The sequence below is a fragment of the Oryzias latipes genome, chromosome 2 (genome assembly GCF_002234675.1).
Source record: "Oryzias latipes chromosome 2, ASM223467v1".
Taxonomy (NCBI): Eukaryota; Metazoa; Chordata; class Actinopteri; order Beloniformes; family Adrianichthyidae; genus Oryzias; species Oryzias latipes.
The window spans coordinates 3514346-3537673 of NC_019860.2; the positions used below are offsets into that span (position 1 = coordinate 3514346).

The following is a 23328-nucleotide window of genomic DNA, read 5'->3' on the forward strand; positions in this document are numbered from 1 at the left end:
GTTAGCTAAGCTGTTTTATTGACCTAATTAAATACGTTTCTATTTTAATTAAACATACAAACACATGAAAGCTTTATTTAAATTACTTTTAATATAAAATCTAAAAGATCTAAAATAAAAAAAGGTCAGTAAATATCAAATGTTTCATTTTATTTGCTGATCAGCCTATTGGTATGCTAGGATGGGTTTGCGTGAGCTAATTAAAAAGTAAAAAAACTCGAGTTTGTTTTATAGTTTAGGAATTTGAACATATGAAAGCTTTATTTAAATTAAATTATTAAAAAATAAACATTTGAACTGAAAAATGAGTAAATGATTGGATAACTTGAAGGGCGTGTTTGACCTGATTGGACAATATTGGCTTATTGAAGAGATTTACTTGTAATTTACCCGTCACAATCGTGTACACTTTTCATAAATATTTGAATTTTTGCTAAAAATTCATATTAGCGGTTGCGTGACATTTTCATCAGACAAAATATTTTTTAAGGGGTAAAAAGTTCAGTAACTATAAAATTTTTCATTTTAGTTACTGTTAGCTTACTTGTATACTAGGCTGTGTTTGCGTGAGAAATACAAATACGAAACTGTTCTTTTTATCCATTTCTAATACCATTACATTTGGACAGAAAAAGTATCTAATCCTTTAATTTAGATCACTATTTCTAGTATTACCTGTTAACTTTTCAAACATGGCTAATCTGTGCTATAAAAACTATTACTATTTAATTTAGTCTTGAAATGATTCCTGTGAAAACTTATTTATTAAAGTACAAGAAATTACTAATAAAATGTAACAATACATTAAATGTATATGGCAAATTGAAATTAAATTGTGATTAAATTTTAGTATAGATAGTTTGTTATACTTTAAATTGATACATTTATTTGGAAAATATGTTTAAAAACACAACTAGCCATGGAAACTGCTAGCTTGTATGAGTGGACGCGTCCAGCGCATGCGCATGACAGTTGCGGTGCTGATGCTGGGGCGCGAGCTCTCACAGAAGCGCGCCCTCTCCACGCGGCCGAGTACGCAGCACCTCTCTGTGCATCCTCCGCGCTGTCAGCCGAGCAACAGCCTAAGTGTCCCTCCGCCGTGAAGCCGGTCCTAAGCGGGACGCAGCTCCGGCCGGGACGGGAGCCGCGCGCTCAGGAGAGCACCGGAAGAAGCTCAAGCTCTATCAACACGGGACTGTCGTTTTGAAATCCGACTGCGCAGGTCTATTTTGGTTTATTTTTTGGGGCCTTTTTGAATTTTGTTTCCAGAGAGAGGGGGGCGTCAGCGGAGCCGCAGTCATGGTGGATGCGTCGGAGTGCGGCGTGAGGGTGATGTGCCGCTTCAGGCCTCTGAACCAGGCCGAGGTCCAGCGGGGAGACCAGTACATCCCCAAATTCAAGGGCGACGACACGGTGCTGATAACGGCAAGTGAGCGCGCGCGCGGATGCACACATACACACAAACCTGCAGGGAAATGTCACCTGGGAAGGCCGCGCGCTGACTGCGCAGTGCGCGCGCTGCAGAAAGATGCAACATGATGGCGCAAGTTTGTTTGGATCAGTCCCAGAAAATGTCAGTATTCAATTTAAGGATAAAAGCAGGACTGCTGAGAGTCATTTCCTTAAAACAATCAGTAAAAAAAATAATGGGAAAAAATTGAATTTAAATTTTAAATCCTAGCAGACCTGATTAATTTATAATCCAGCCTGAAAACTTGATTTTGATTATAAATTCTTGTCTTAAAATTAACCAGCTTTCATTGTGGAAACTGTTAATATCCAACTGTTTAAATAAAGATTGAATGTCCTAAAAATTCCGATCCAAAGTTTTTTGTTTTATTTTTCAAACTGTTTTGAATCTTTATTCAAACAGTTTAATAAACAATAAATACTAGTGTTTCAAAAATAATAGCTGGTTAATTGTGGACATTTATTTCTAGGGCATATTTATTAACTGCATAGATGAATGTTTAAATCTTTATTTAGAGTGTCAATTAAAAAGCATGTTGACTATTGGACTACTTTTACTGTGTCATATTCTTGCTTCAAAATAAAAGCAGGTTGATTATTTAACTTTTATTGCTATAGCTTATTCGTATTTCAAAATAAAAGCAGGTTCATTATTGGACTATTATAGCTATAGCACATCTAGGTGTGTGTGGGGGGGGGGGGGGGGGGGGGTTGTTGTCATTTGTCCTGGGTGGTACCCAGACGCATGTAGAACAGGGAGTCATCTGCATAAGAGTGAGACCCATCTCACTGTTTTGGTGTTTGATGTTATGAAAAATATTACTTTTTAAAAAGTTGCGTCACTGCTGTTTTTGGTTGTTTTGTTTTAATCATGTTAATTCACACAAAAAATATGAAATCAAAAGGTATTTTGTTCTATTCAAATATTTATCATATAATAAATAGAGCATTATCTTCTTCAGGGGGGTATTCCAGAAAGCAGGTTATGTTAGCTCCCACGATAAGTTTGAGGATAAGGAAGTTGATAACCTCAGCTTTCGGTTCCAGAAATGGAGGTATGTTTCAGGGTAGGTCAAGTTGCCATAGCAACTCGTGGTCTGAACATAACCTGGTCCGGAGCAGGTTTAGTTGAAGGTTAGTTTGTTTTCAGAGAGGTGAAGCAGCATGGCGTGTCCATTTGAAGATAATTTAGTGGATGAAAAAGCTCAGATAATACTTTTTCCACCGTGAGAGGGTGATATGACCACGCATGGATGTTGGAAAGATCAACTTTTTTACTTTGATCTAACTTAATTATTTGCTTCAGTTAAGATAAATCATTTTTTGTTAGGTCACCTTAAAAATAACACGTAGTTTCAGACAATTAATTTCCTTTCATTCAATTTAATTCAATTAAGTAGGTGTAACTTTGGTGCTGTTGTTAGATCATCACCGCAAGGTATTCTGGGATACCATTCCCTTTGCCTGTCTGGACGGATTTGGGTTTAAGTGTGGGTTTTTGACAAAATGTGTTTAGTTGTTTAGCTGTTTACTGTGTTTTGCCGAGTTATTATGTCCTACTATGCTTACGTCTCTGCACCATAAGTGAGAGTGAAGGAGAGGATGATGAGTTTATATAGCACCCCTACCTTCTATGACTGTAATTATAATGACGGAGGATTCTTTGATGAAATTTGCACTCCATGCATTCCCCCCCCCCCCCCCCCCCCCTGTCCTTTTAATTGTTATAAAAATGAGTATATCTGCCGGCTCAAACTTAGACATATGAGAGATCAAGAATCATAATTAATTAACATGGAAAAAAGATTAATTGAATCGGAGTAATATTACATTTAGTTAAATAAATTTGTAAATTTGAGTTGTAAAAAAAATTACTGAGTTTTATAGACGTAAGAAATTAGGTTGAATAAATTTAACTCAATTACTTGTTGTCAATAGAACTAATTCGTTTAAGTTGGCAAAATTGGATAAGTTACATATATATGCGTCACAAGGAAAATGGAAATAAGATCAGAAACTCGTGCGTTTACTTTGTCTGTTCTACTACAAGCAGAAACTCTTTTTTTTTGATGATGATGCAGCCGTATTACTTTTTTTGATGGACGTATAATCTTTATACGCCGTCATTAAAATCTCAGACTCCGTCTCACCGAAGTATAGCGCTTTTTTTTTCAACACGCGTTTCCATGGTGACTCCGTAAATCGGCGATCTATTGAGAATGTCTTTATGTACCTGCTGTGCATTAACCCAGGGTTACCAAGTCGAGAGTAATTACGCCAACTCATATCCGGTCTTCTGGAACCGACATACCCAGAGTAAGCAAGTTCAGGCGGATTTCAGCCAGAGTTCAGGCTTAAAGTCAGGCTAGTTTAAACATGCTTCCTGGAATACCCCCCTGTTGCATTATGGGTGAGGTGTTTTGAGCCTCAGAAATAGGTCCAAATAAGAACTCAGATCCCAAGAGGATGAGAGTCAGGAGTAACGAAACGAGCTGCTGAAGTTTGGAGACTCACTTATTTGCGTTTAGTCACTGAAGACGTGTTTCATTAAAAAATAAAAGTAAAAAATTTCAAATTTCAAAAATCATCTCATCTTTTGATTTAAAGTTTGAATATTTGCTTTCTTTCTTTTGGGTGTCAGTCTTTAGTGGCCAACTCTGGTACTGCATGTTCGGTAATCCTGTTTTTGTTTTGTGTGTTTCTTACAGTCTGTGCGTTTCTTTGTTTTTTCCACAAAACCGGGTGTTTAACAGTAATTGTCTATAAATATAGATGTTGTAAATTTTGTCTATGTCTTTAAATTAAATCCATTATCGGAATGTTAGCTCAGTTTTGCCCCCACCCCCAAAAAATATAAATAAAATCAAGATTCCAGTTTTTAAAAAAGAACCTGAGCGTCTTTTTGATTCTATTTTCTTCATCAATTTATTTTTAAGTTTGACTTATTTGCTTTTCTTTTAGGACCCAGCCTCTAGTGGCCAGCCATGGTACTGCATGTAAAGTGGTTCTGTTTTGCTGTTTTACTCAGTTTGTAGCCTTTTTCGTTTTTTTACACATGAGGGTAGTTAATAGTGTAGCTGGTATAAATTTTAACGTTTATAGAATTTGTGTAACTCTCATCAAAAATTGTGGTTTTAGTGCAGGAAAAAAAAGTGCAATGGGGAATTTGTCTCATTTGTGGTTCCAAAAATGAAATAAAAATTCAATTTTCTAAACAAAACAAATCAAAGCATGTTTTTAACAAAGTTTTTCATAATATTTTTGATTTAAAGTTCATTTTTTTCCCTTTTTTGTAGCACCACTCTCTAGTGGCAAACCACGATACTGCATGTAAAATGGTTCTGTTCGGACTTTTTGTCTAAATCAAAAATGATTTTGATAAGTTACATAAATCCAGCTGAAAATTTTCAGCGCAAAATAAAGCGGTATTTTAGCTCAATTATAGCCACAAAAAATTAAAAATTAAAAAAATGAAAATGTTAACATTTATTTTTAAAAATCACTACGATTTTATGATTTGTGTTTTTAGCCGTTTATTTGGTTTGTTTTGGTAAAATATTCCTGCCAATTACAAGTCCTGTAAAAGTAAATCATTTTAGATTTTAAGAATAGCTCCGTAATAATTATTAATTATCAATTAGTAATTCATAATTACATAAATTATTAATTAATGTAATTTGTTATTTTTTACATTTGGCTTTAAAATGTTTCCAAACGTTCAAATTGTTATTCTTTTATTGTTTATCAAAGTTTCAACAATAAAGCAAATTTTGAACATTACAATTTTTTGATAAAATGTAGAAATTTGACGAAAAAATGTTCTAAGTGAAAAAAAGGAGGTTTTGTGAATTCTTAGTTCGTTTTGTTCTAAACAGATAAGAGATGAAAAATTACCAATTATTGCTGAAAAGCTTCATAATTTGCTTTTCATAGAAACCGAATCACTGTTTGTGTTTATACGATTTGGATTCTCGGTAAAACTTTTCTTCTTTTTTTTTTTGGGTGAAGGAGTAACTTAAATCTGTACGGTTTTCTTTGAGAAGTGGTTATTGAGTGGTTTGTCTAACAGAAAAGAGTTGTGTCCGTGTGTGTCTCAGTCGTTGTTTTTTCTGTGTGGAAACAGGCCAAACCATACGTGTTCGACCGCGTGCTGCCGCCCAACACCACACAGGGGCAGGTCTACGACCAGTGTGCCAAACAGATAGTCAAAGGTAAGACAACAACAACTATCATCATGTCCTTCTTTTAAAAAAATGATTCTTTTATCATGGACCCTTTAACACTGGGGACGTCACCGGTGACAGCAAATAACACATTTTGTGACGTACTGTAACTCTTGGGCCGTTTATTGCTTTTAACGCAAATCCAACAGGTTCTGAATGATAAGAGAAGTGGCTTCGGACTGACAACCAACAGTTGTAAAGCTAGCAGAAAACGTATTTTCTACGCCTTTAAATTCGTTGCTTCCGTTAAATGTGTAAACAGTCAAATTATGGTAGTCGGGACAATGGAGCTAAAGCTCTGGCGTTAAAGCGTTTAATTCAAATTTTGTGTGTTTGTATTTGAACATAGCTGTGGAAAAATCCTTTTAAAGCTGAAAAAAAAGTCAAGCTTGTAGACCTTGACTTCTAGTCACAAGCACGGCGGTATAGGTATCATCTTGTGGGCTTAGACATGTTACGATGTTGTAGAGCCAAAAATGAGACGGAAATGTAGGCGTGTAGTAAAGCAAAGACTCCTGATATTTTTGATATTTAGTTCATAGATTTTTATTTCAAGCATAATTTGGGTTTGTTGTTTTATTTCACGATTTTTTTTATTTTTGCCACACCAATCACTTGCCATAGTTATTGTTATGTCAATTTTGTTTCTTTACGTTACAGTTAAATTTTAGCTTCTTCATAGCAACTGTTGTTCACTGCTGACACTCTCATTATATTAGTTCAGATTTATTCCGAACATTTCCTAAGGTTGTTTGAGTGACGCTAAAGTTTTTATTTGTTGCGCCTTTTAAGCGTCCGTAGTTTGAGACTGTAGCTGTGATAATGTTAAAAAAGTTTACAAGTAGAATGTGTCTGCCCACTCTATGGTTTCCATGGTTATCAGGGGTGGGTGGAGCTATCAGCCTCATTATAAAAAGGACATGACTTTTGAAGTGTTTCTGCATTCGCAGTGCATTTTTGAAAATGTTTTGGGGCTAAAACTCAAGCTAGCTGCTAAAGGGAAAAAATAATTATTTATATTTTTGTAATTCTATAAGTTTGGGCTTTAATTACCGCAGCAGCTTACAATTGTTGTCGCATAGTTACAATTTTTACGAAAATACAACCCGTTTATCTCATATTGCTTACGATCCGATTCCATTCGCAAATTCAGATTAACGATGCACAGATCAAACTACTATCACGACATTTTTGGAATCTTCTTAATTAACAATGATTATATTTAGTGTTCAAATTGTCGACCATATTTTTAAAAAATCAGTTTTTCAAAACCTGTTTTAGTAAACCGAATTTTAATCAGATTTTTTATACATGAAAAACCTTCGATAGTTTTACTTTGAAACTAAGGACCTTTACCAAAACTTTATTTTGAAGATGTATGTACTTCTGGTAACAGTAGCGCGTTCGATTAGCTTTGTTTATACACTTAAAATTCATGACTATTCTCCATCTTAGAGGGATAATTACAGCTAAAATTCTCAAATTGTATTTTTACTAGACTCTCACTATATTTATAAAAATCACAAATAAGTGATCTTGGACGTCACAAATACTCTAATTTTTTTGTAACAGATCGTGGATATACGATTATTCCTTACTTGTTACAGCCCTGATTGACGTAGCATAACTACGATTTGTACGAAAACACAATGATTCGAATATGTTTTTTTTCTAGGGCTGTTGATCGTTACTTAGGCGACGATCCAATTTTATTTACAAATTAAGATCATCGATTCACAGATTTAATCAAAATCACTTTTTTTTTTTTTTTAAACTATTTAACTTCATATTCATTATATTTGTATTCAAATTCCCGGCCATATTTAAAAGAAAAAAACCTTTTTTTTCCAGAACTTATTTCAGTAAACCTGACTTAAATCAACTTTTGTATCCACAAAAATGTAATTGATATTTGTACTTAAATCTTCTGGAACAGATCTTGTATATTCTAGTTTTCGGATACTTGTAATGATTTTTACAAAAACACAATGATTCTACTCACGATTCCTAGATCTAACCAAAACCACAAAATATTTTTAATGTTGTTTATGTTACATTTGATTGATATATATTTTTTTAGGATAAGGTCAAGGAAATGGTGCTTTTGTTGCAGATGTGTTGGGTGGGTACAACGGGACCATCTTCGCCTACGGACAAACATCGTCTGGGAAGACCCACACCATGGAGGTGACGCCTTCACATCCACACTGGTCTTCCCATTTCAGTTCTTCTAAGCCTGAGCTTAGCCCTTAACGCCTGAGACGTCACCAGTGACGGCAAAATTAACACTCGCTTTTTAAACGAACTTTTCTTCAACAGGTTACGCCATTTATGTGATTTCAGTGGATTCTGACACAGAGACGAGCAGTTTTGGACTGAGATACAACACGTAGTTAATTTATCGGATACTTCTAACAGCGCTAATTGACGTAGCATAATTACGATTTTTACGAAAATACAACTCGCTACTGTGAAATATGATCGATTTACATAGTGTGTTGTATATCAGCGCAAAAAGGCTTATCTCCGCATCAGAAACAGTTTACGTAAACATTTGAATAAAAACAGTGTTTCCAATCGGCACAGAGCCTTTTTGAATCCGTCAGAATTCAGATCTGGGTAGTAGATGTCGCCAGTGACAGCAAAACAACACGCTCTTTTAGCTACTTTAACTCTTTATTCAACTAACTTAATTCCATCAGATTATGATATGGCCAAAAATAGTTTTTCTCAGATTGAAGATACATTTTTACTGCTATAAATTGATGCACATCACCGCAAAGTTACTATTCTCTCCTTCAGAGTTGGTTGAAATGAGGAAAAATGTGTAAACGGTTGAGAGTTATGATAATTCAAAGAACATCAATGCTGGAGCTGAAGCTCTTGTACCCTTTAATCCGGGAGAAGTTGGCAGCAACAGGAATATAGACAGTGATTGTGTTGTTGTTGTGTTCAGGGCAAACTGCACGACCCCCAGCTGATGGGGATCATCCCTCGCATCGCCCATGACATCTTTGACCACATCTACTCCATGGACGAGAACCTGGAATTTCACATCAAGGTGGAGAACTTCTTCGGACTTTCTGTCCAACTTTTACAACTGTTTTAAATTTCTTATGACTGTCTTTAAATGGTTTGTGCTCATACGTAAGACTTTTCTCAAGCAGTTCGTAACACTTAAATGTCAAATATATGTATACATTTAGAGATTATTTGATTTACACGTGTTAAAAACCGTCTGGTCTGTGTAGGTCTCTTATTTTGAAATTTACCTGGACAAGATCAGAGACCTGCTGGATGGTGAGTCACGTCCGTCACCTCAGTGTGTGAGGGTGTTTTCAGTTTTTTCAGACCACATGTTCTGCTCGTCCTTTAGTGTCGAAGACCAACCTTGCCGTGCACGAAGACAAAAACAGGGTGCCCTATGTTAAGGTTTGTTTACTGCTTTTTTTTGTTTATTTTTTCCATGTCGTATCTTAAATATACAGGAGTTTACATGTATATAGCTACACTTCTAGAACGCCCATAAAAGGAGTTTGCTTAAATTCAAGAATTTGTTTGATTATGTTTGACAAAGAAAAAAGACCCTCAGATATTTCAACATTTTTGTTCTTAAAATCAAGTTTCTTTCTTTGTAAATGTGGAGAAACACATGCTGAGCATAAAAAAAAATCTTAGTTCGTTTGGGCTTTAATCTGCCTAGAAACAGTGTTACACGCTGCTTTTAAGATGACTCCTCTATGCTGATGATGTTTTACTTGTGAGGGAAAGACCAAAGGACCTCAGATTAGATTCGTTTTTTTTAATCCCCTTCAGATGAAAATCAAAATCACAATCAAAATTTTGCCTTCAACCTTTTAGCTTTTTCTCTTTAAATTGTCAAACTTTCTAAAGCGACATTTAAAAAAACAATTTTTTAAATCGTAAATGTGTTCGACACATTAAGGATTTTTTCAGACCCAACTTTTAATATCTGACCTAAAAGCATTCAAACTCCTGACATTTTGACTCCGCCCCCTCCATTTTACGCATTTTCTGACGTTTTGAAGCTAATCTTAAAAACAGTTTTGCGCAAACAGTTTTTGAAAAATATGTTTGAAATATAACTTTTGAGTGTTCGACATGTCTACAATTTTTTTTAACAGCTCAGAAAGGCCCAATCCTCTGAATCAAAGCTAAAAAACATTCAAATCCCGGATATTTTGACTCCGCCCTCTTTGCACCCCCTGGTGACTGAATTGGGATCTGCTTTTAAAGGAGAAAATGCAGTTTCATAAAACACATGATAGATGTTTAAAGTCAAACGCTAGAATTATCCAAAATGCTATTTTGTTTATATTGATGTTACAAAAAAAAACTATATTTTAAATTATTGCATTTTCTGACGTACTAAAACTAAACCTTGACAACAGTTTTGCCCGGATGATTTCTGAAAAATTTGTTAAATATTGAGTCTCCAACGAATTTTGTAGGATTTCTTATACAAATTCTGGAATACCTGCATTTGCAGCTCAGAAATGCCCAACCCTCAGTATCCGAGCTAAAAACATTCACATCCTCGAAATTTTGACTCCGCCCTCTCCTTGCCCTCTAGTGGCTAAATTGGGATCTGCAGTAACCCCATTTTTTTCAAAGATACTTTAATTAAGTTGAATGTTCTATTTTGGTTGATTTTAAATAAGGTTTAGATGGCCAAATTAAACTTTTTTTCACTTTTTTTCCGCAGACTCCTCCAGTAGCTAAAAGTAATTGTGTACTGTATGTCTGGTCACGATCAGATTGTTTCTGTGTGTCAGGGTTGCACTGAGCGCTTCGTGTCCAGCCCAGAGGAGGTGATGGACGTCATCGACGAGGGAAAATCCAATCGACACGTGGCCGTGACCAGTCCGTATCAACTGATCAATACTGGGACGTTTTAGGGGCCGTGCCTATCGACTCATCAGACAGATTGTTTTTGTTCCAGACATGAACGAGCACAGCTCCCGGAGCCACAGCATCTTCCTCATCAACATCAAGCAGGAGAACATCGAGACGGAGAAGAAACTGTCGGGGAAGCTCTACCTGGTGGACCTGGCTGGCAGTGAGAAGGTGACCATTGAGGAGAAGTTTCTGGAAGCAGCAGCTTCCTGTGCTCTTACTGTGCTGTGCGGGAACAGGTCAGTAAGACCGGAGCGGAGGGCGCCGTCCTGGACGAGGCCAAGAACATCAACAAGTCTCTGTCGGCACTGGGGAACGTCATCTCCGCTTTAGCAGAGGGAACGGTAAGGAGGATGAAGATGGAGGAGGAGGAGGAGCTTCCTCTCCTCCTCCTGGTGATGAGTGGGTGTGTTTTTTTTCCCCCAGAAAACCCACGTGCCGTACAGAGACAGCAAGATGACGCGGATCCTGCAGGACTCGCTGGGAGGAAACTGCCGCACCACCATCATCATCTGCTGCTCGCCGTCCGTCTACAACGAGGCCGAGACCAAGTCCACGCTCATGTTTGGACAGAGGTACCTCCAGGGCTCCCGTTTAGATTATTTGAAAGAAAAACATTATTTTAGCTTTTGACGCTTCATCGGTGACGGCAAAATGACCACACAGTCTTTGACCTAACTCTTCTTCAACTGTTTACGCTATTTCAATAGATTCTGACATGGAGAAAAGCAGTTTTGCCATGAGATAGATTACGTATCGGATACTTCTAACAGCCCTAATTTACGTAGCATAATTATGATTTTTACGAAAAAACTTTACGTTACTGATAAATGGGATTGAGTTACATAGTGTGGCATATGTGTGAAAAATGCTTTTCTCTACATCGAAAACAGTTTATGTGATTATTTAAACACTTCATTCCTATAAAGTGATGCTTATTGGCGCAACGCCTTTGAGAATCTGTCAGTTTGGATATCGTCACAAATGTTGAAAAAGTTTCAGGAATAGCTGTCACAAAATAACACGCTCTTTTAGCTACTGTAACTCTTCGACTCTTCACACAATTAGCTTAATTCCATCGGATTCTGATATAGATATAACAGTTTTTCTCCGATTTACGATCAGTTTTTACTACTGTAAAATGCTGCATATTGACGCAAAGTTACTACTCTTTCCTTCAGAATCGGTTGAAATTATGATAAATGCGTAAAGGGTTGAGTTGCGATAATTGAAAGAATACCAATGCTGGAGCTTAACCCTTTGACGAACTTTGCCAATAAAGGGTGAATAACCATTTAATATCGGAGATGTTGCCAGCAACAGGAAAATACGCACGCTCTTTGAACGATCACAACTCTTCGACTCTTTACGCAATTTAACGTAACTTCATTGTCTCCGCGTTGGAATGTGTTGGAATTACATTATTTGCGTAAAGTCGTCATGACCGTAAAGTGTTGCATATCAATGGAAGCTTGTCTCCGCCTCAGAATCCGTCGGAATGATATTAACTTCGTAAACGGTAAAAGAGTGACGACTAATGAAAGAACGTAATTGAAGCTTTAAGTTCCAGTGTCAAAGGATAAATCCTTTAAGACCAGAGATGTCGCCAAAGACAACAAAATAAAAACGCACGTACTTTGATCTGCCGTAGCTAATTGACCGTTTATACGTTAATTGCGTAAACGGGTCAACTTATGACAATTCAATATGACAATACGGGAGATATTGGTGGCAACAGTAGGTTAACGAACTTTCTTTAAAATACTGTAACTCTTCGACCGTTTACGCTAAGTTGCCTAATGGGTATCGGATGAGCACTTCACTACTGCAAAGTGTTGCATTTTGTCGCAAAGTTGTCATGTTAACTGCGTTAACTGTTGAAGAGTTACGATAATTCAAACGTCAACACTCAAACTAAATTTGTAATTCCAACCTCTTCTGATGCGGACAAAAGCCGTTTACGTAAATTGCGTAAACGCTTTACTACTGTAGAGTGTTGCATATCGGCGCAAAGCTGTTTTTTCGGATTTCAGAATCTCTTATAATTATGTTAATTCTGTAAACGCTTGAAGAGTTGAGATAATATGGAGATCAGTGTTATCAGGTTTACTATAGTTTGTGTTTAGTAGGAGAAAGGATCTAATAAAATCGGAATTCTTATTAGCGCCAAGATTTCCAATTTTAACTTTTGTCTTTGTGGAAAATGATAAAACGTCAGTTTTTTTATATTAAAAAAAACCCTAAATATACAGTTCAATGCGTAAAAATAAGTATTGGATTTCAAAATAGACATATGAGGTAAGTTATTAATTCCCCTCCTTTTGTTTTTTTGTGTTTCATCTGCAGAACCAGCAAATATGTACTGTAACCAAAAAAATGAATGATTTTAGAGCGTCATTGTTTAGATTTAGCTGCATATAAAATCCAAATTTGATCTAAACTCTGCTTCACTTTGCTTTTGTTAAATCTGATGAACCTCTGGCGTTTTTCCAGAGCCAAGACCATCAAGAACACGGTCTGCGTGAACCTGGAGCTGACAGCGGAGGAGTGGAAGAAGAAATACGAGAAGGAGAAAGAGAAGAGCAAGAGCCTGAAGAGCGTCATCCAGAGGCTGGAGGCGGAGCTAGAGCGCTGGAGGAGGGGTCAGCTTCTCCTACGTTCCAACCTTTTCTCTGCCATCCGTGCCAGCGCTTCCCTCTGGTCATCCTGGTCCCTGTTGCATAGCAATGCCTCAAGCCCCGCCCCCACTTTCTCTGTGCTAAATGACCTCAGAACTGCTGAGTCAGATCGTTGCTGCTCCCTTCAGACTGGATTCTTACCATCTTCCCTGTCCGCTCTTTGCTACACCCCTTTTTTTATCGTTTTGTTCCTTTAAGTTTCATTCTTTCATTTACCAAACTCAATACTTTAAGTATTTTTAAACCTATTTTTACTTTACGTTTAATGGTTTAAGCATATTTTTTTTAAATTACTTATTACTCAATTGCAGTTCCTACTTATGACAATAGATGGTAGTTATATAGGTAAAATAAACACAATTTGTATAGTTTAGAAAAAAGTAAAAGGAAAATGTGTTACAAATTCGTAAAATTTAGAACTTTTCTAGCTACTTTTACAAACGGAGCCATTAAAAGTAAAAATAAAAATTGTTGCAAAAAGGAACACATTTTTAAGAATCCCTCAAAACTTGATGAAAATCACAGGAAAATGGCTTAGTGGTGCTCCACAACAAATACCTGCATGGGATCTTTGTCTTTTTTTTTTGGGCGACAATCGTTTAAACGAGAACAATGTCCGACACAGGCGAGGACGTTCCTGAGGACGAGCAGCTGAGCGCCAAGGACCAGAAGAGCGCCGAGCCGTACGACAACACTCCCACCATCGACAACCTGCCGCCGGCTGGAGGAGGCGTCTCCGTGTGCGGCGAGGAGAGGCGCAAATACGAGGAGGACATTGGCGACCTGTACAAGCAGCTGGACGACAAGGTGAGTCCTCTGTCACATGAGGACACGTGCACTTTATTGTGTGTGCACAAATTAATTTATATATTAAAATTACAGTTATTAGATATAAAGCCATATATAAGCTAAAAAGGCTAAAAGTATGTTTGCTTGTGGTGAAAATTATGACTTTATAAAATAAAACTGAATAAAAAACTTGTTGATCTGCATTAGCTCCGTCCACATTCATAATATTTGAAAAATGACGGACTCACAAAAAACAAAACAAAAAACCCGCAAATCAAAAAGTACAGCGCTGAATATGCACATTTTTTAAAATTAAATATAACAATGAAATATATAATATATGTTATGTATTAATACTATGTATATAAATCAACAGTGGGAGCACGCTTACCACTGACACCAACCCCTGGTGGACTTTGGAGGAACTACTACTTCCCTAGTTTCCATAAAAATATTAGAATAAAAATGAAACGAATTAAAATAGATTAGTTAAGATTAGATTTTTTTAAAAGGGGAAAATTTTATAAAACATAATAAACTTAAAAAAAGCTTACCCCATGGCCAATCAGTGGGCTCGTTTAGGCTGTTTTCTGCCTGGAAACAGTGTGTAGAAAAATTAATTGGTTACACCCTGCTTTAAAGAATACTACTGTATGTTGATGATACTTTAGTTTTTTGGACATAGATATCAAATACTTTGATTTGACTGCTTTTGATTTGATTAATTGTTATTTTATTTGATTGATTTTATTTTATTGATTTGAGTAATTGATTTAATTTATTTTATTTCATTGATTCGATTTCTTGTTATTTTGTTGTATTTGTTTTGGTTTTTAATTTAATAAATGAAATGATAAACATAAACACAAAAAAAAATCCCCTGGCTGCGATGTAAACTATAACAGATTTTTCAAATCAAACATTTTTCTTCAACCTTTTAATTTTTCCTTTGTAAATTGAGGCACTTAGTGATGTACTAAAGCTGAACTTTGAAAAGCTAAATATAATATAAAACTTTTATATTGACGATTTTTGAAAAATGTTCAAGTTTTGAGTGTCCGACGTGTTTTTTTAGAATTGCGTCACAAACGGAAACGTCTGACCTAAAAACCTTCACATCCAACATTTTGGCGGAATTGGGATCTGCAGGACCGAGTGAATATCTTTGATTAGATTTTTTTATTCAAATGAAGTATAGATCACAACTGAATTTAGTGCCATTAGGCCCAAGTCTGGTTGTTTTTTAACGTAAAGTTTGGAAATGTTTAAATTGAGTTTTTTTGTTCAGATTTTGTATTTTTCCTCTGTGCAGGACGATGAGATCAACCAACACAGCCAGCTGGCGGAGAAGCTGAAGGAGCAGATGATTGACCAAGAAGAGGTTTGTGTTTCTTTCTATAAACCTTCTTCTTTTTTGCGCAACGTTAACCGAAAGCTGGCGTTCTCAGCTCTTGGCGTCGACGCGACGCGACTACGAGAAGATCCAGGAGGAGCTGTGCCGGCTGCAGATGGAGAACGAGCTGGCCAAGGAGGAAGTGAAGGAGGTGCTGCAGGCGCTGGAGGAGCTGGCCGTCAACTACGACCAGAAGAGCCAGAAGGTGGAGGAGCAGGAGCAGGCCAACCTGCAGCTGAGCGAAGAGCTGCAGCACAAGACGGTGCGACGACCCGGCTTTGACCCTTTCGACGCGGCGGACTCCAGAGCGAAGAACAGTTGACGGAAAACGGGTTCTGTTGTGTTTTCAGGCGCTGCTGTTGGCGGCACAGCGGGAACTTAGCCAGATGCAGGAGATCAACGGTTTGCAGAGGAAGAGGGCCGTGGAGGTGCTCAACCTGCTGCTACGGGACCTCAGCGACATTGGCGCCATCATCTGCACCAGCGACGTCAAGGCCGCCGCTGTACGTGGGACACGTTGGAGTCCGTCAGCTAAAGAGCGAGACGACAAAAGCTAACTCTGACCTTCTGTAGTCCTCAGAAACCAACGGGAACGGCTCCGCCATGGAGGAGGAGTTTACCGTCGCTCGCCTCTACATCAGCAAGATGAAGTCCGAGGTCAAGTCTCTGGTGAACCGCTGCAAACAGCTGGAGAGTGCTCAGGCCGACGCCCACCACAAGATCCAGGCCAACGAGAAGGAGCTGGCTTCCTGTCAGCTGCTCGTCTCCCAGGTAACCACCAAACCTTGACCAGCCTCGACGCCATCACTTCCAAACACTAAACGCTTGTTTGTGCAGCATCAGGCCAAGATCAGGTCTCTGACGGACTACATGCAGAACCTGGAACAGAGGAAGCGGCAGCTGGAGGAGAGCCAGGACGCGCTGAGCGAGGAGCTCGCCGAGCTTCAGGCTCAGGGTCGGCAGAGAACACAAAGAAAAACGTCCTAACCCTTAAACAGCAGAGATGGTCGTATGGAAACTCTATGACCATTGACGCGATCAACATAAATCAGCTGATTCTGCCGCGGAGGCGCTTATATCATCGTCAGAATCAGCTAGCTTACATTTAACACTAACAGTAAAACCACATTACACAATGAGCAAAGCTCCTTTTCTTCGCTTCACAATTAGCTGATTCACGACAAATACTTAAACGCTTTAGCTACAATAAAGTTTTTATGTAAAATACGTAAAAACTTTACGTGTTGACACTGATTTGCAACCCGTGATTACTGTAGTGTTGCATATTAGCGTAAAGCTGCTTTTCTCTGTGTTGGAATTAGCTGGTTTACATAAATTTCGTCAACAGCCAGTTACGTTAATACAATCATTTTACACTGATATGCAAAACTTTACGACTGTCAAGTTTTAGCTTAAAGACACTTTTCTCCATATCAGAATCAGCTAGTTTGGGTTAATTTACAACTGTGAAGTGTTTACGAATTTATTGTTAACACTTTAAACACTTTACGCAACAGGCAAGACCGCTGTTTTCTGCTTCATATTTAGCGGATCTACGATAATTGCGTAAACAATTAGCTACTTTTTACGCAAAATAATTAAAAACTTTGCGTGTTTACAATGATTTGCCACTCATGATTACCCATGATTGCAAATCAGCGTAAAGCCGCTTTTCTCTGCGTCAAAACGTAGCTACTTTAAGTTTTCACATAAATAACTTAAAAACGTGTTCACTACTGTAAAATGTTGTTATCAGCGCAAAGCTGCTTTTCCCCGCCTTAGAATGAGCTGGAATTATGTCAATGCGTAAACGGTACAAGAGTTACCATAATTCAATAAAACGTTGAGCAGTGAAGTTAAAGGGTTAATGCGACAATCGTCTGCTTACACGATCCGATGTTTTTCCAGGTAAGAGGCATGAGCTGTCAGGCGAGGCCACGGTGGACCTCTCTAAGGACAGAGGCGACGACATAAAGGTAAGAAAGAAAAACGGAAGAACTTGACCAAATTAGATGAAGACAGACTAAGCTATCGTCTGCAAAAAACGTGTCACTATGACTATATAAGGATGACCCTTCTTCTCTCAGTCTTCAGGTGAACACATTTTCCACAATCTGTTTTGTTAAGCCTCATCCAACAACAAAAAAGCTAATTGTTCTTTAGCTATTAGCAGTTTGCGTATTTGATAACTGGGAAACAACTAGCCACAGCACTAACAGCTAGTTAACCCTAACCAACATACTAGAGAGAGAAAAATATTCAAGAGAAGAATCAGAGAAGTTAGTAAAAAAGAAGAGTCCCCCACCGGACTAGCCTGCTAGCAAACTTGCTAGCATACTTGTTAGCATACTTAAATATTCTTGTTTTCATCTGAATAGAAAGGAGGACACATTAAAAGCATTATCACTTAACTTCATATTTAGCAAATCTGTTAGGTCAGAAGTTAGCATTGCGTAATTAAACTTACCGAACAAGCTGTAGCTAGACTTAGTTAGCTAGTTTTAGCTAATCATCTCTTCAACTGCTAGGTCTAACTAGCAAAGTAAAAATGATTATTGGTTTGTAGTTATATTATTACAATGCGTTAGTTGTCATATCTTGGACCATTAATCTGTCTGTTAGCTTAGCTGTGCATATACTCTCAAAGTTAGCAAAGCAGCCACAAGTTAGCATAGTATAGATTTATTTTGTTTCTCTTGTTTGTTTATCTTAAAAAAAAAACATCTTTACTAGCAAACACAACGTAATTGAGCAGTAATATGTTTTGCCGCAATTAGCTAGCAAAGAAGGGAGCTAGATAGCAGAGCCCAAAAACTGTTAATGGACAAAAAAAATAAAAATGTGCATTTTTATTTCTTAGTATTTCAAAATGAACCTAATTTTTTTCATCTGAATCACATACAAAAGCAGAATGACCCCACATCTTTATACTTCCACCTCTGTTTTATAGCAAAAGCTGTGTCAGGAATCAAAAGAAGAATCTTTGAACCCAGAAATGAGTTTAAATATTCAGTTCAAATGACAGTCGAGGCATTTGAAGGAGATTTTGTTTTTGCGTAATTTTGTGATTTCACATGTTTTGATGATTGATCCAGACCACTGAACCGGATGCCTTTTGTCTCCCTTATCCAGAAATCTCTGGACGAGCAGCTGGAGAGCCACAGAGAAGCTCACCAGAAGCAGCTGAGCCGCCTCCGGGACGAGGTCAAGGAAAAGCAGAGGATGCTGGACGAGCTGACCGAGTGAGGAAACGTCCAACCGCGTCCAACTCAGCCGTTAGACGGCGAACGGGTTGTGTTGACGGGTTGTTGTGTTGATCCCAGTCTGAACCAGGGTCTGCTGCTGGAGCAGGAGAGGCTCATGGCGGACTTCAGCAAACTGAAGGAAAAGGAGCAGGAGAAGGACACCAAGCTGCAGAAGCTCACGTAGGGACCAAATGAAGTTTTTGCTGCTCCTTTATGAAGCTTCTTTCAGGAAATTGTCTCAATAGAAGGCGTCTCCCCGGATTTTTTTCTTTCAGACAGCTCAATGAAGAGCAGGAGACGGCTAGAGAGGAGCTGAAAGGTCTGGAGGAGACTGTGGTGAGACCAAAAAAAAAAAAAATTTTTTACTGCAGGTGCTGCCCTCTCCCACCATCACCAGCCCCGCTTGACCCACCCTTTGTAGCTCACACGCCCCTCACTTTCTCTTTCTGCCCCTGCCACCATAGTCAGAGTTGCAAGAGGCTGTTCTGTTGGTTTATCTCCATAGCAACCATTTGATGTTTTGGTCGCCTGGGGGTGTCGAACAAGTCTGTGTAATTTTTGGAAGTATCGGCAAAAGTACATTTTAGAATTTCCTTGGCAACGGAGGTTTTTGTTAACCATGCCTACATTGTATGCCATTGTTCAGCTTAAACCAACAACTTATAATAAAGGTTTACAATATCCCCAGAGAAAAAGACGTGCAAGCGACAAGGGAACGCCACATTTTGCGAGCTTGCCACGCTGACGCCGTTTGAAATCTGCAAGTTCTTATTTTCCGCTACTAGCCTCCCATTGATGCTTAAGGTGTTAGGAGGTGATAGATCGAAATCTCTTAGAGATGGTTACATTTGTAGCTGCGACTAAGAGGATTTTTTTTTTTAGAAAATCCAAAATGGCAGCCTCTGTTGGAGTTCAAAGGTCAACAAAACTTTTCGATGCGGTGATAGACCTAAGCTGGTGGTGTGTGTGTGCAATCATGTAAAAATTGCTTCAACAAGTTTTTTCCCAAGTTTGTGTGGGATGGCCCACAGGTGCTACCCTCCCCCACCCTCACCACCTCCTCTTGACCCCGCCCTCTGCGCCTGAGCGGCTGCTACACGCCCCGTCCCACCCTAGTCAGGGCATCATTGAATAAGTTGTAAAAAGTAGAAATTATAACCTTTTTCTTTTTTTTCAAAACGGCAGCTTTTATGTTGGTTTATCTCCATAGCAACCATTTGATGTTTTGGTCGCCTGGGGGTGACGAACACGTCTATGTATTTTTGGAAGAATCTGCAAAAGTTAATTTTTGAATTTCCTGGGCAGCGGAGGTTTTTGTTAGCCACGCCCACGTTACTGAAGGGGGTCCAAAATGGCTGCCTCTTTTCAAAGTCAAAGGTCAACAAAACTCTGGTTGTCGTTAAGACACTTAAGCTGGCACTACTGTGTGACATTTTGTGTAGACTGCGTGAATAATTTTATTTCCAATATTGTGCAAAAGTGAGAAAATAATTATGGGATGGCTTTCCCCCACCCTCTCCAGCCCCTCTTTTTCTATTTTTCGCTGCGCCTTGCAGCTTCGCTCAAACAGTTGTTTTTTTTTAATGATTCTGTTTTTTCCGTTCTCTCAGGCCAAAGAGCTGCAGACGCTGCACAACCTGCGCAAACTCTTCGTTCAGGACCTCACCGCTCGGGTCAAGAAGGTGCAGATCCTTCAGAAACACACTGGCCTCGACTTCCTGTAGAGTTGGTTCTCTGATCTGAAGCTGCTGTTTGTCTGTTTGAAGAGTGCAGAGCTGGACTGTGAGGAAGGCCTGAGCAACGTCGCCCAAAAGCAGAAGATCTCCTTCCTGGAGAACAACCTGGAGCAGCTAACAAAGGTCCACAAGCAGGTAAACCGTGCTTCCTCCTGGAGAAGACGATAAACAGACGGCGAAGCTGAATCCAGACAAGCAAGCGCTGAGAAACACACTTTATCCTTTCAATAGAACATTCAGCCAAGTGAGTTTAGTTCGGAATTGTTTACGTTATTTTCTATCATTTTTAGATCGCAAAACCAACAAATTTTCCTTTAACGGTTAAAGACTTCTTTGTTTTCAACGCAGCTAGTTTTAGAAAACAGTTTTATATTTTCGCATTCACGTCAATCAAATTGATTGGAGGTTTCTTCAGTTAAAATAGGGAACCCAGCTGCGTGGCATCATGGGAAAATTAAGTAAATTAAATCAAAAACATCAGAAGTCATTTTTAATGTCAAAAAAAAAAAAATACAACAAAGAAAGCCAGTGAAACTTTTCTTTACCAGTACATCCCTATTGTGAAGCATGGTGGTGGCAGTGTCATGTTGAGGGATGTTGAATGTTGAGGCTCCTCTGCTAAAATGAGGAACTTAGCTGAATGGCTTCATAGAAAAATTAAGTAAATGGAACAAAAAACATCAAAAATTGTTTCATTTTTTAATTTTTGTAAAAAAAGAAAAACAGTTGAAGAAATCCTTTTCCGACCAGTTTCCTATTCTAAAGCACGGCTATGGCAGCATCATGATGAGGGAAGTTGAAACTCAATAAGTTTTGTGGCTTAACTTAAACCCAGCATGTAGTTCCACAAAATATTCATAGGTGGCGCTAAAATACGAGAAAAAAAACAAATTCAGCAAATCTGTTCGAGAATTTTACTAAAAATCTTAAAAGCAAAAATTAGCAAACACGGGCACGTTTTTTATTTTTCTTCAAACAGATTTTTGCTTAGTGTTCATTAATCTACCCGAAGCATGTGATCAAAATCGTAAAAAAATCTTTCTGCAAAGTCTGTTGTTTGGGGTAAGCTAACTCAGACGGGTGTTTCCAGCTGGTTCGCGACAACGCCGACCTCCGCTGCGAGCTGCCGAAGCTGGAGAAGCGTCTGCGAGTGACGGCCGAGCGCGTCAAAGCGCTGGAGAACGCCCTGAAGGAGGCCAAGGAGAACGCCATGCGGGACCGCAAGCGCTACCAGCAGGAGGTGGACCGCATCAAGGAGGCCGTTCGCGCCAAGAACATGGCCAGGAGGGGGTTCTCCGCGCAGATCGGTGAGCTTCTACCCGCTTTTTGGTAGTTTTGATCCAAAGAGGTTGCTCTAAATTTAACTGGTTCTGCTCCTCAGCCAAACCCATCAGGCCGGGTCACCCCCCCACGGCGTCCCCGATCTGTGGTTCCGTCAGAACCGGGACGGTCCGCTCCTAAACTGAACTCCCACACAGGTGAGGTTCTGGGCGGCCGTCGATGGCTTTTCTTGCTCTAAAAACTGTCGCTTCATCGCTTTTTAAAATTTTATTTTGCAGACAGTAAACAACTCTCCGCATGCCCACAACAAGCCCCGCCCCCCTCCTCCTGTGGCACCGTCAGGAAGCCTCCTCCCCATTTTCCGGTAGTTTTTTTTGTTCCTCTTGTAGGTGAAGTTTGTTGGAGGGGAAGACAAGGATGCCGCCGGAACACGCCTACCGCCGGACCTCCTGAAGGAGCGCCACCCAAAACACACCCTTTAAGAAAGCAACAAACAAGGAAAACACACAAATGCAGACATTTGAATGTTTCGTCATTTTCATTTTTGTCCTTCATTTGTCTAAAGTTTGTGTCTAAAACCATATCTATAAAAATGGTTTGTTTTTGTAAACTTGAAGGTTTTGTGACGTTAGCAAAACTGCGGATCCACAAAAGAAAATGCTCTCAAATATTCCATTTGTTGCCGTTTTTCTCGTCCTGCATCATTTTTGCAGATCTACGGTCTAGTGAAATAGTTGTGATGCAAACCTATGGAACACCCAAAGTGACAAAATTCATTTGAGGGGAAAAATAAGGCATGAAATTAGAATGTTCACAAATGAAAGAAAAACATCCTACAAACACATTTAAAACAAATATTTGCTTTGTTTATGTATTTAAAACTCTAACTTGTAATAATTAAGCTTTAGCTTAGCCACTGCTTTTTTTGTAACTACAAAATGCTAGCTAAAACAATTAGTAGCACTTTTTAGATTTTTGTCCCCAAATTTTCTATATTTGAACGCTAAATTATTTTACATCAAGCTCAACACGCTAGCAATCTGTACATTTAAGGTTTTAAATTTAGGACCAAGAACTGAGGCCCCGCCCACCTAATTACCATAGTTAGTGTCACAAAATTTCTTGACAAACCTCCGGACATTGTTTACACATTATTTGTATCAAGGTTTTATTAATTTAGTCTTGTTTAGACCTCCGTATTTATCGGTTCTTGTTCAGGATGTTGCAGTCTGATCGGCCAATCAGACGCTCCCTGACCTGCATCAGCGCCTCTCCGGGTTGTTTTTTTCTCTGCAGTTTCGGACAAATGATTTCCGACGTTTGTGCCTTTTGCGCTCGCGCTCGAATGTGAATGTGACCCTCTCTGGACGTGAGCGTCATCCGTGAAAGTTCTCTGTACTCGTCGCTGAGCATGACCGAGTTTCCTCCTGTATGTACCGAGGGAATCGAACGACACGTGAATGAACGTTCCTGCATGACGATGCATCCTCCAACCAGAAACCACATGTGTTTGTTGGGAAATCCAACGGGTAAAAAAAAATTTGCACCATTGAGATGTTTTATTTTGTAGAAAAAAAATAAAACTATTGTTTTGGT

General features: G+C 38.7%; 1 protein-coding gene across 2 annotated transcripts; it reads left to right on the top strand.

Annotated features, from left to right (window-relative positions):
* Window positions 1-997: 997 nt before the first annotated feature.
* kif5c (kinesin family member 5C) lies at window positions 998-23328 on the top strand. 2 transcript variants are annotated; one of them, XM_020707675.2, is made up of 26 exons: window positions 998-1425; window positions 5594-5681; window positions 7807-7880; window positions 8650-8754; window positions 8945-8993; window positions 9070-9125; window positions 10490-10577; window positions 10657-10781; window positions 10850-10954; window positions 11037-11185; window positions 13104-13252; window positions 13914-14095; window positions 15390-15458; window positions 15526-15732; window positions 15821-15973; window positions 16044-16241; window positions 16308-16425; window positions 17379-17446; window positions 18603-18712; window positions 18794-18895; window positions 18991-19051; window positions 20326-20397; window positions 20482-20586; window positions 21542-21758; window positions 21833-21929; window positions 22011-23328. In XM_020707675.2, exons 1-25 carry the CDS (start codon window positions 1300-1302, stop codon window positions 21910-21912), a joined length of 2856 nt encoding a protein of 951 aa, XP_020563334.1. In that variant the 5' UTR covers window positions 998-1299; the 3' UTR covers window positions 21913-21929; window positions 22011-23328. The 2 variants fall into 2 exon arrangements, with proteins under 2 accessions (XP_020563334.1, XP_023819879.1); XM_023964111.1 differs by having other exon boundaries at window positions 16308-16418; window positions 17378-17446.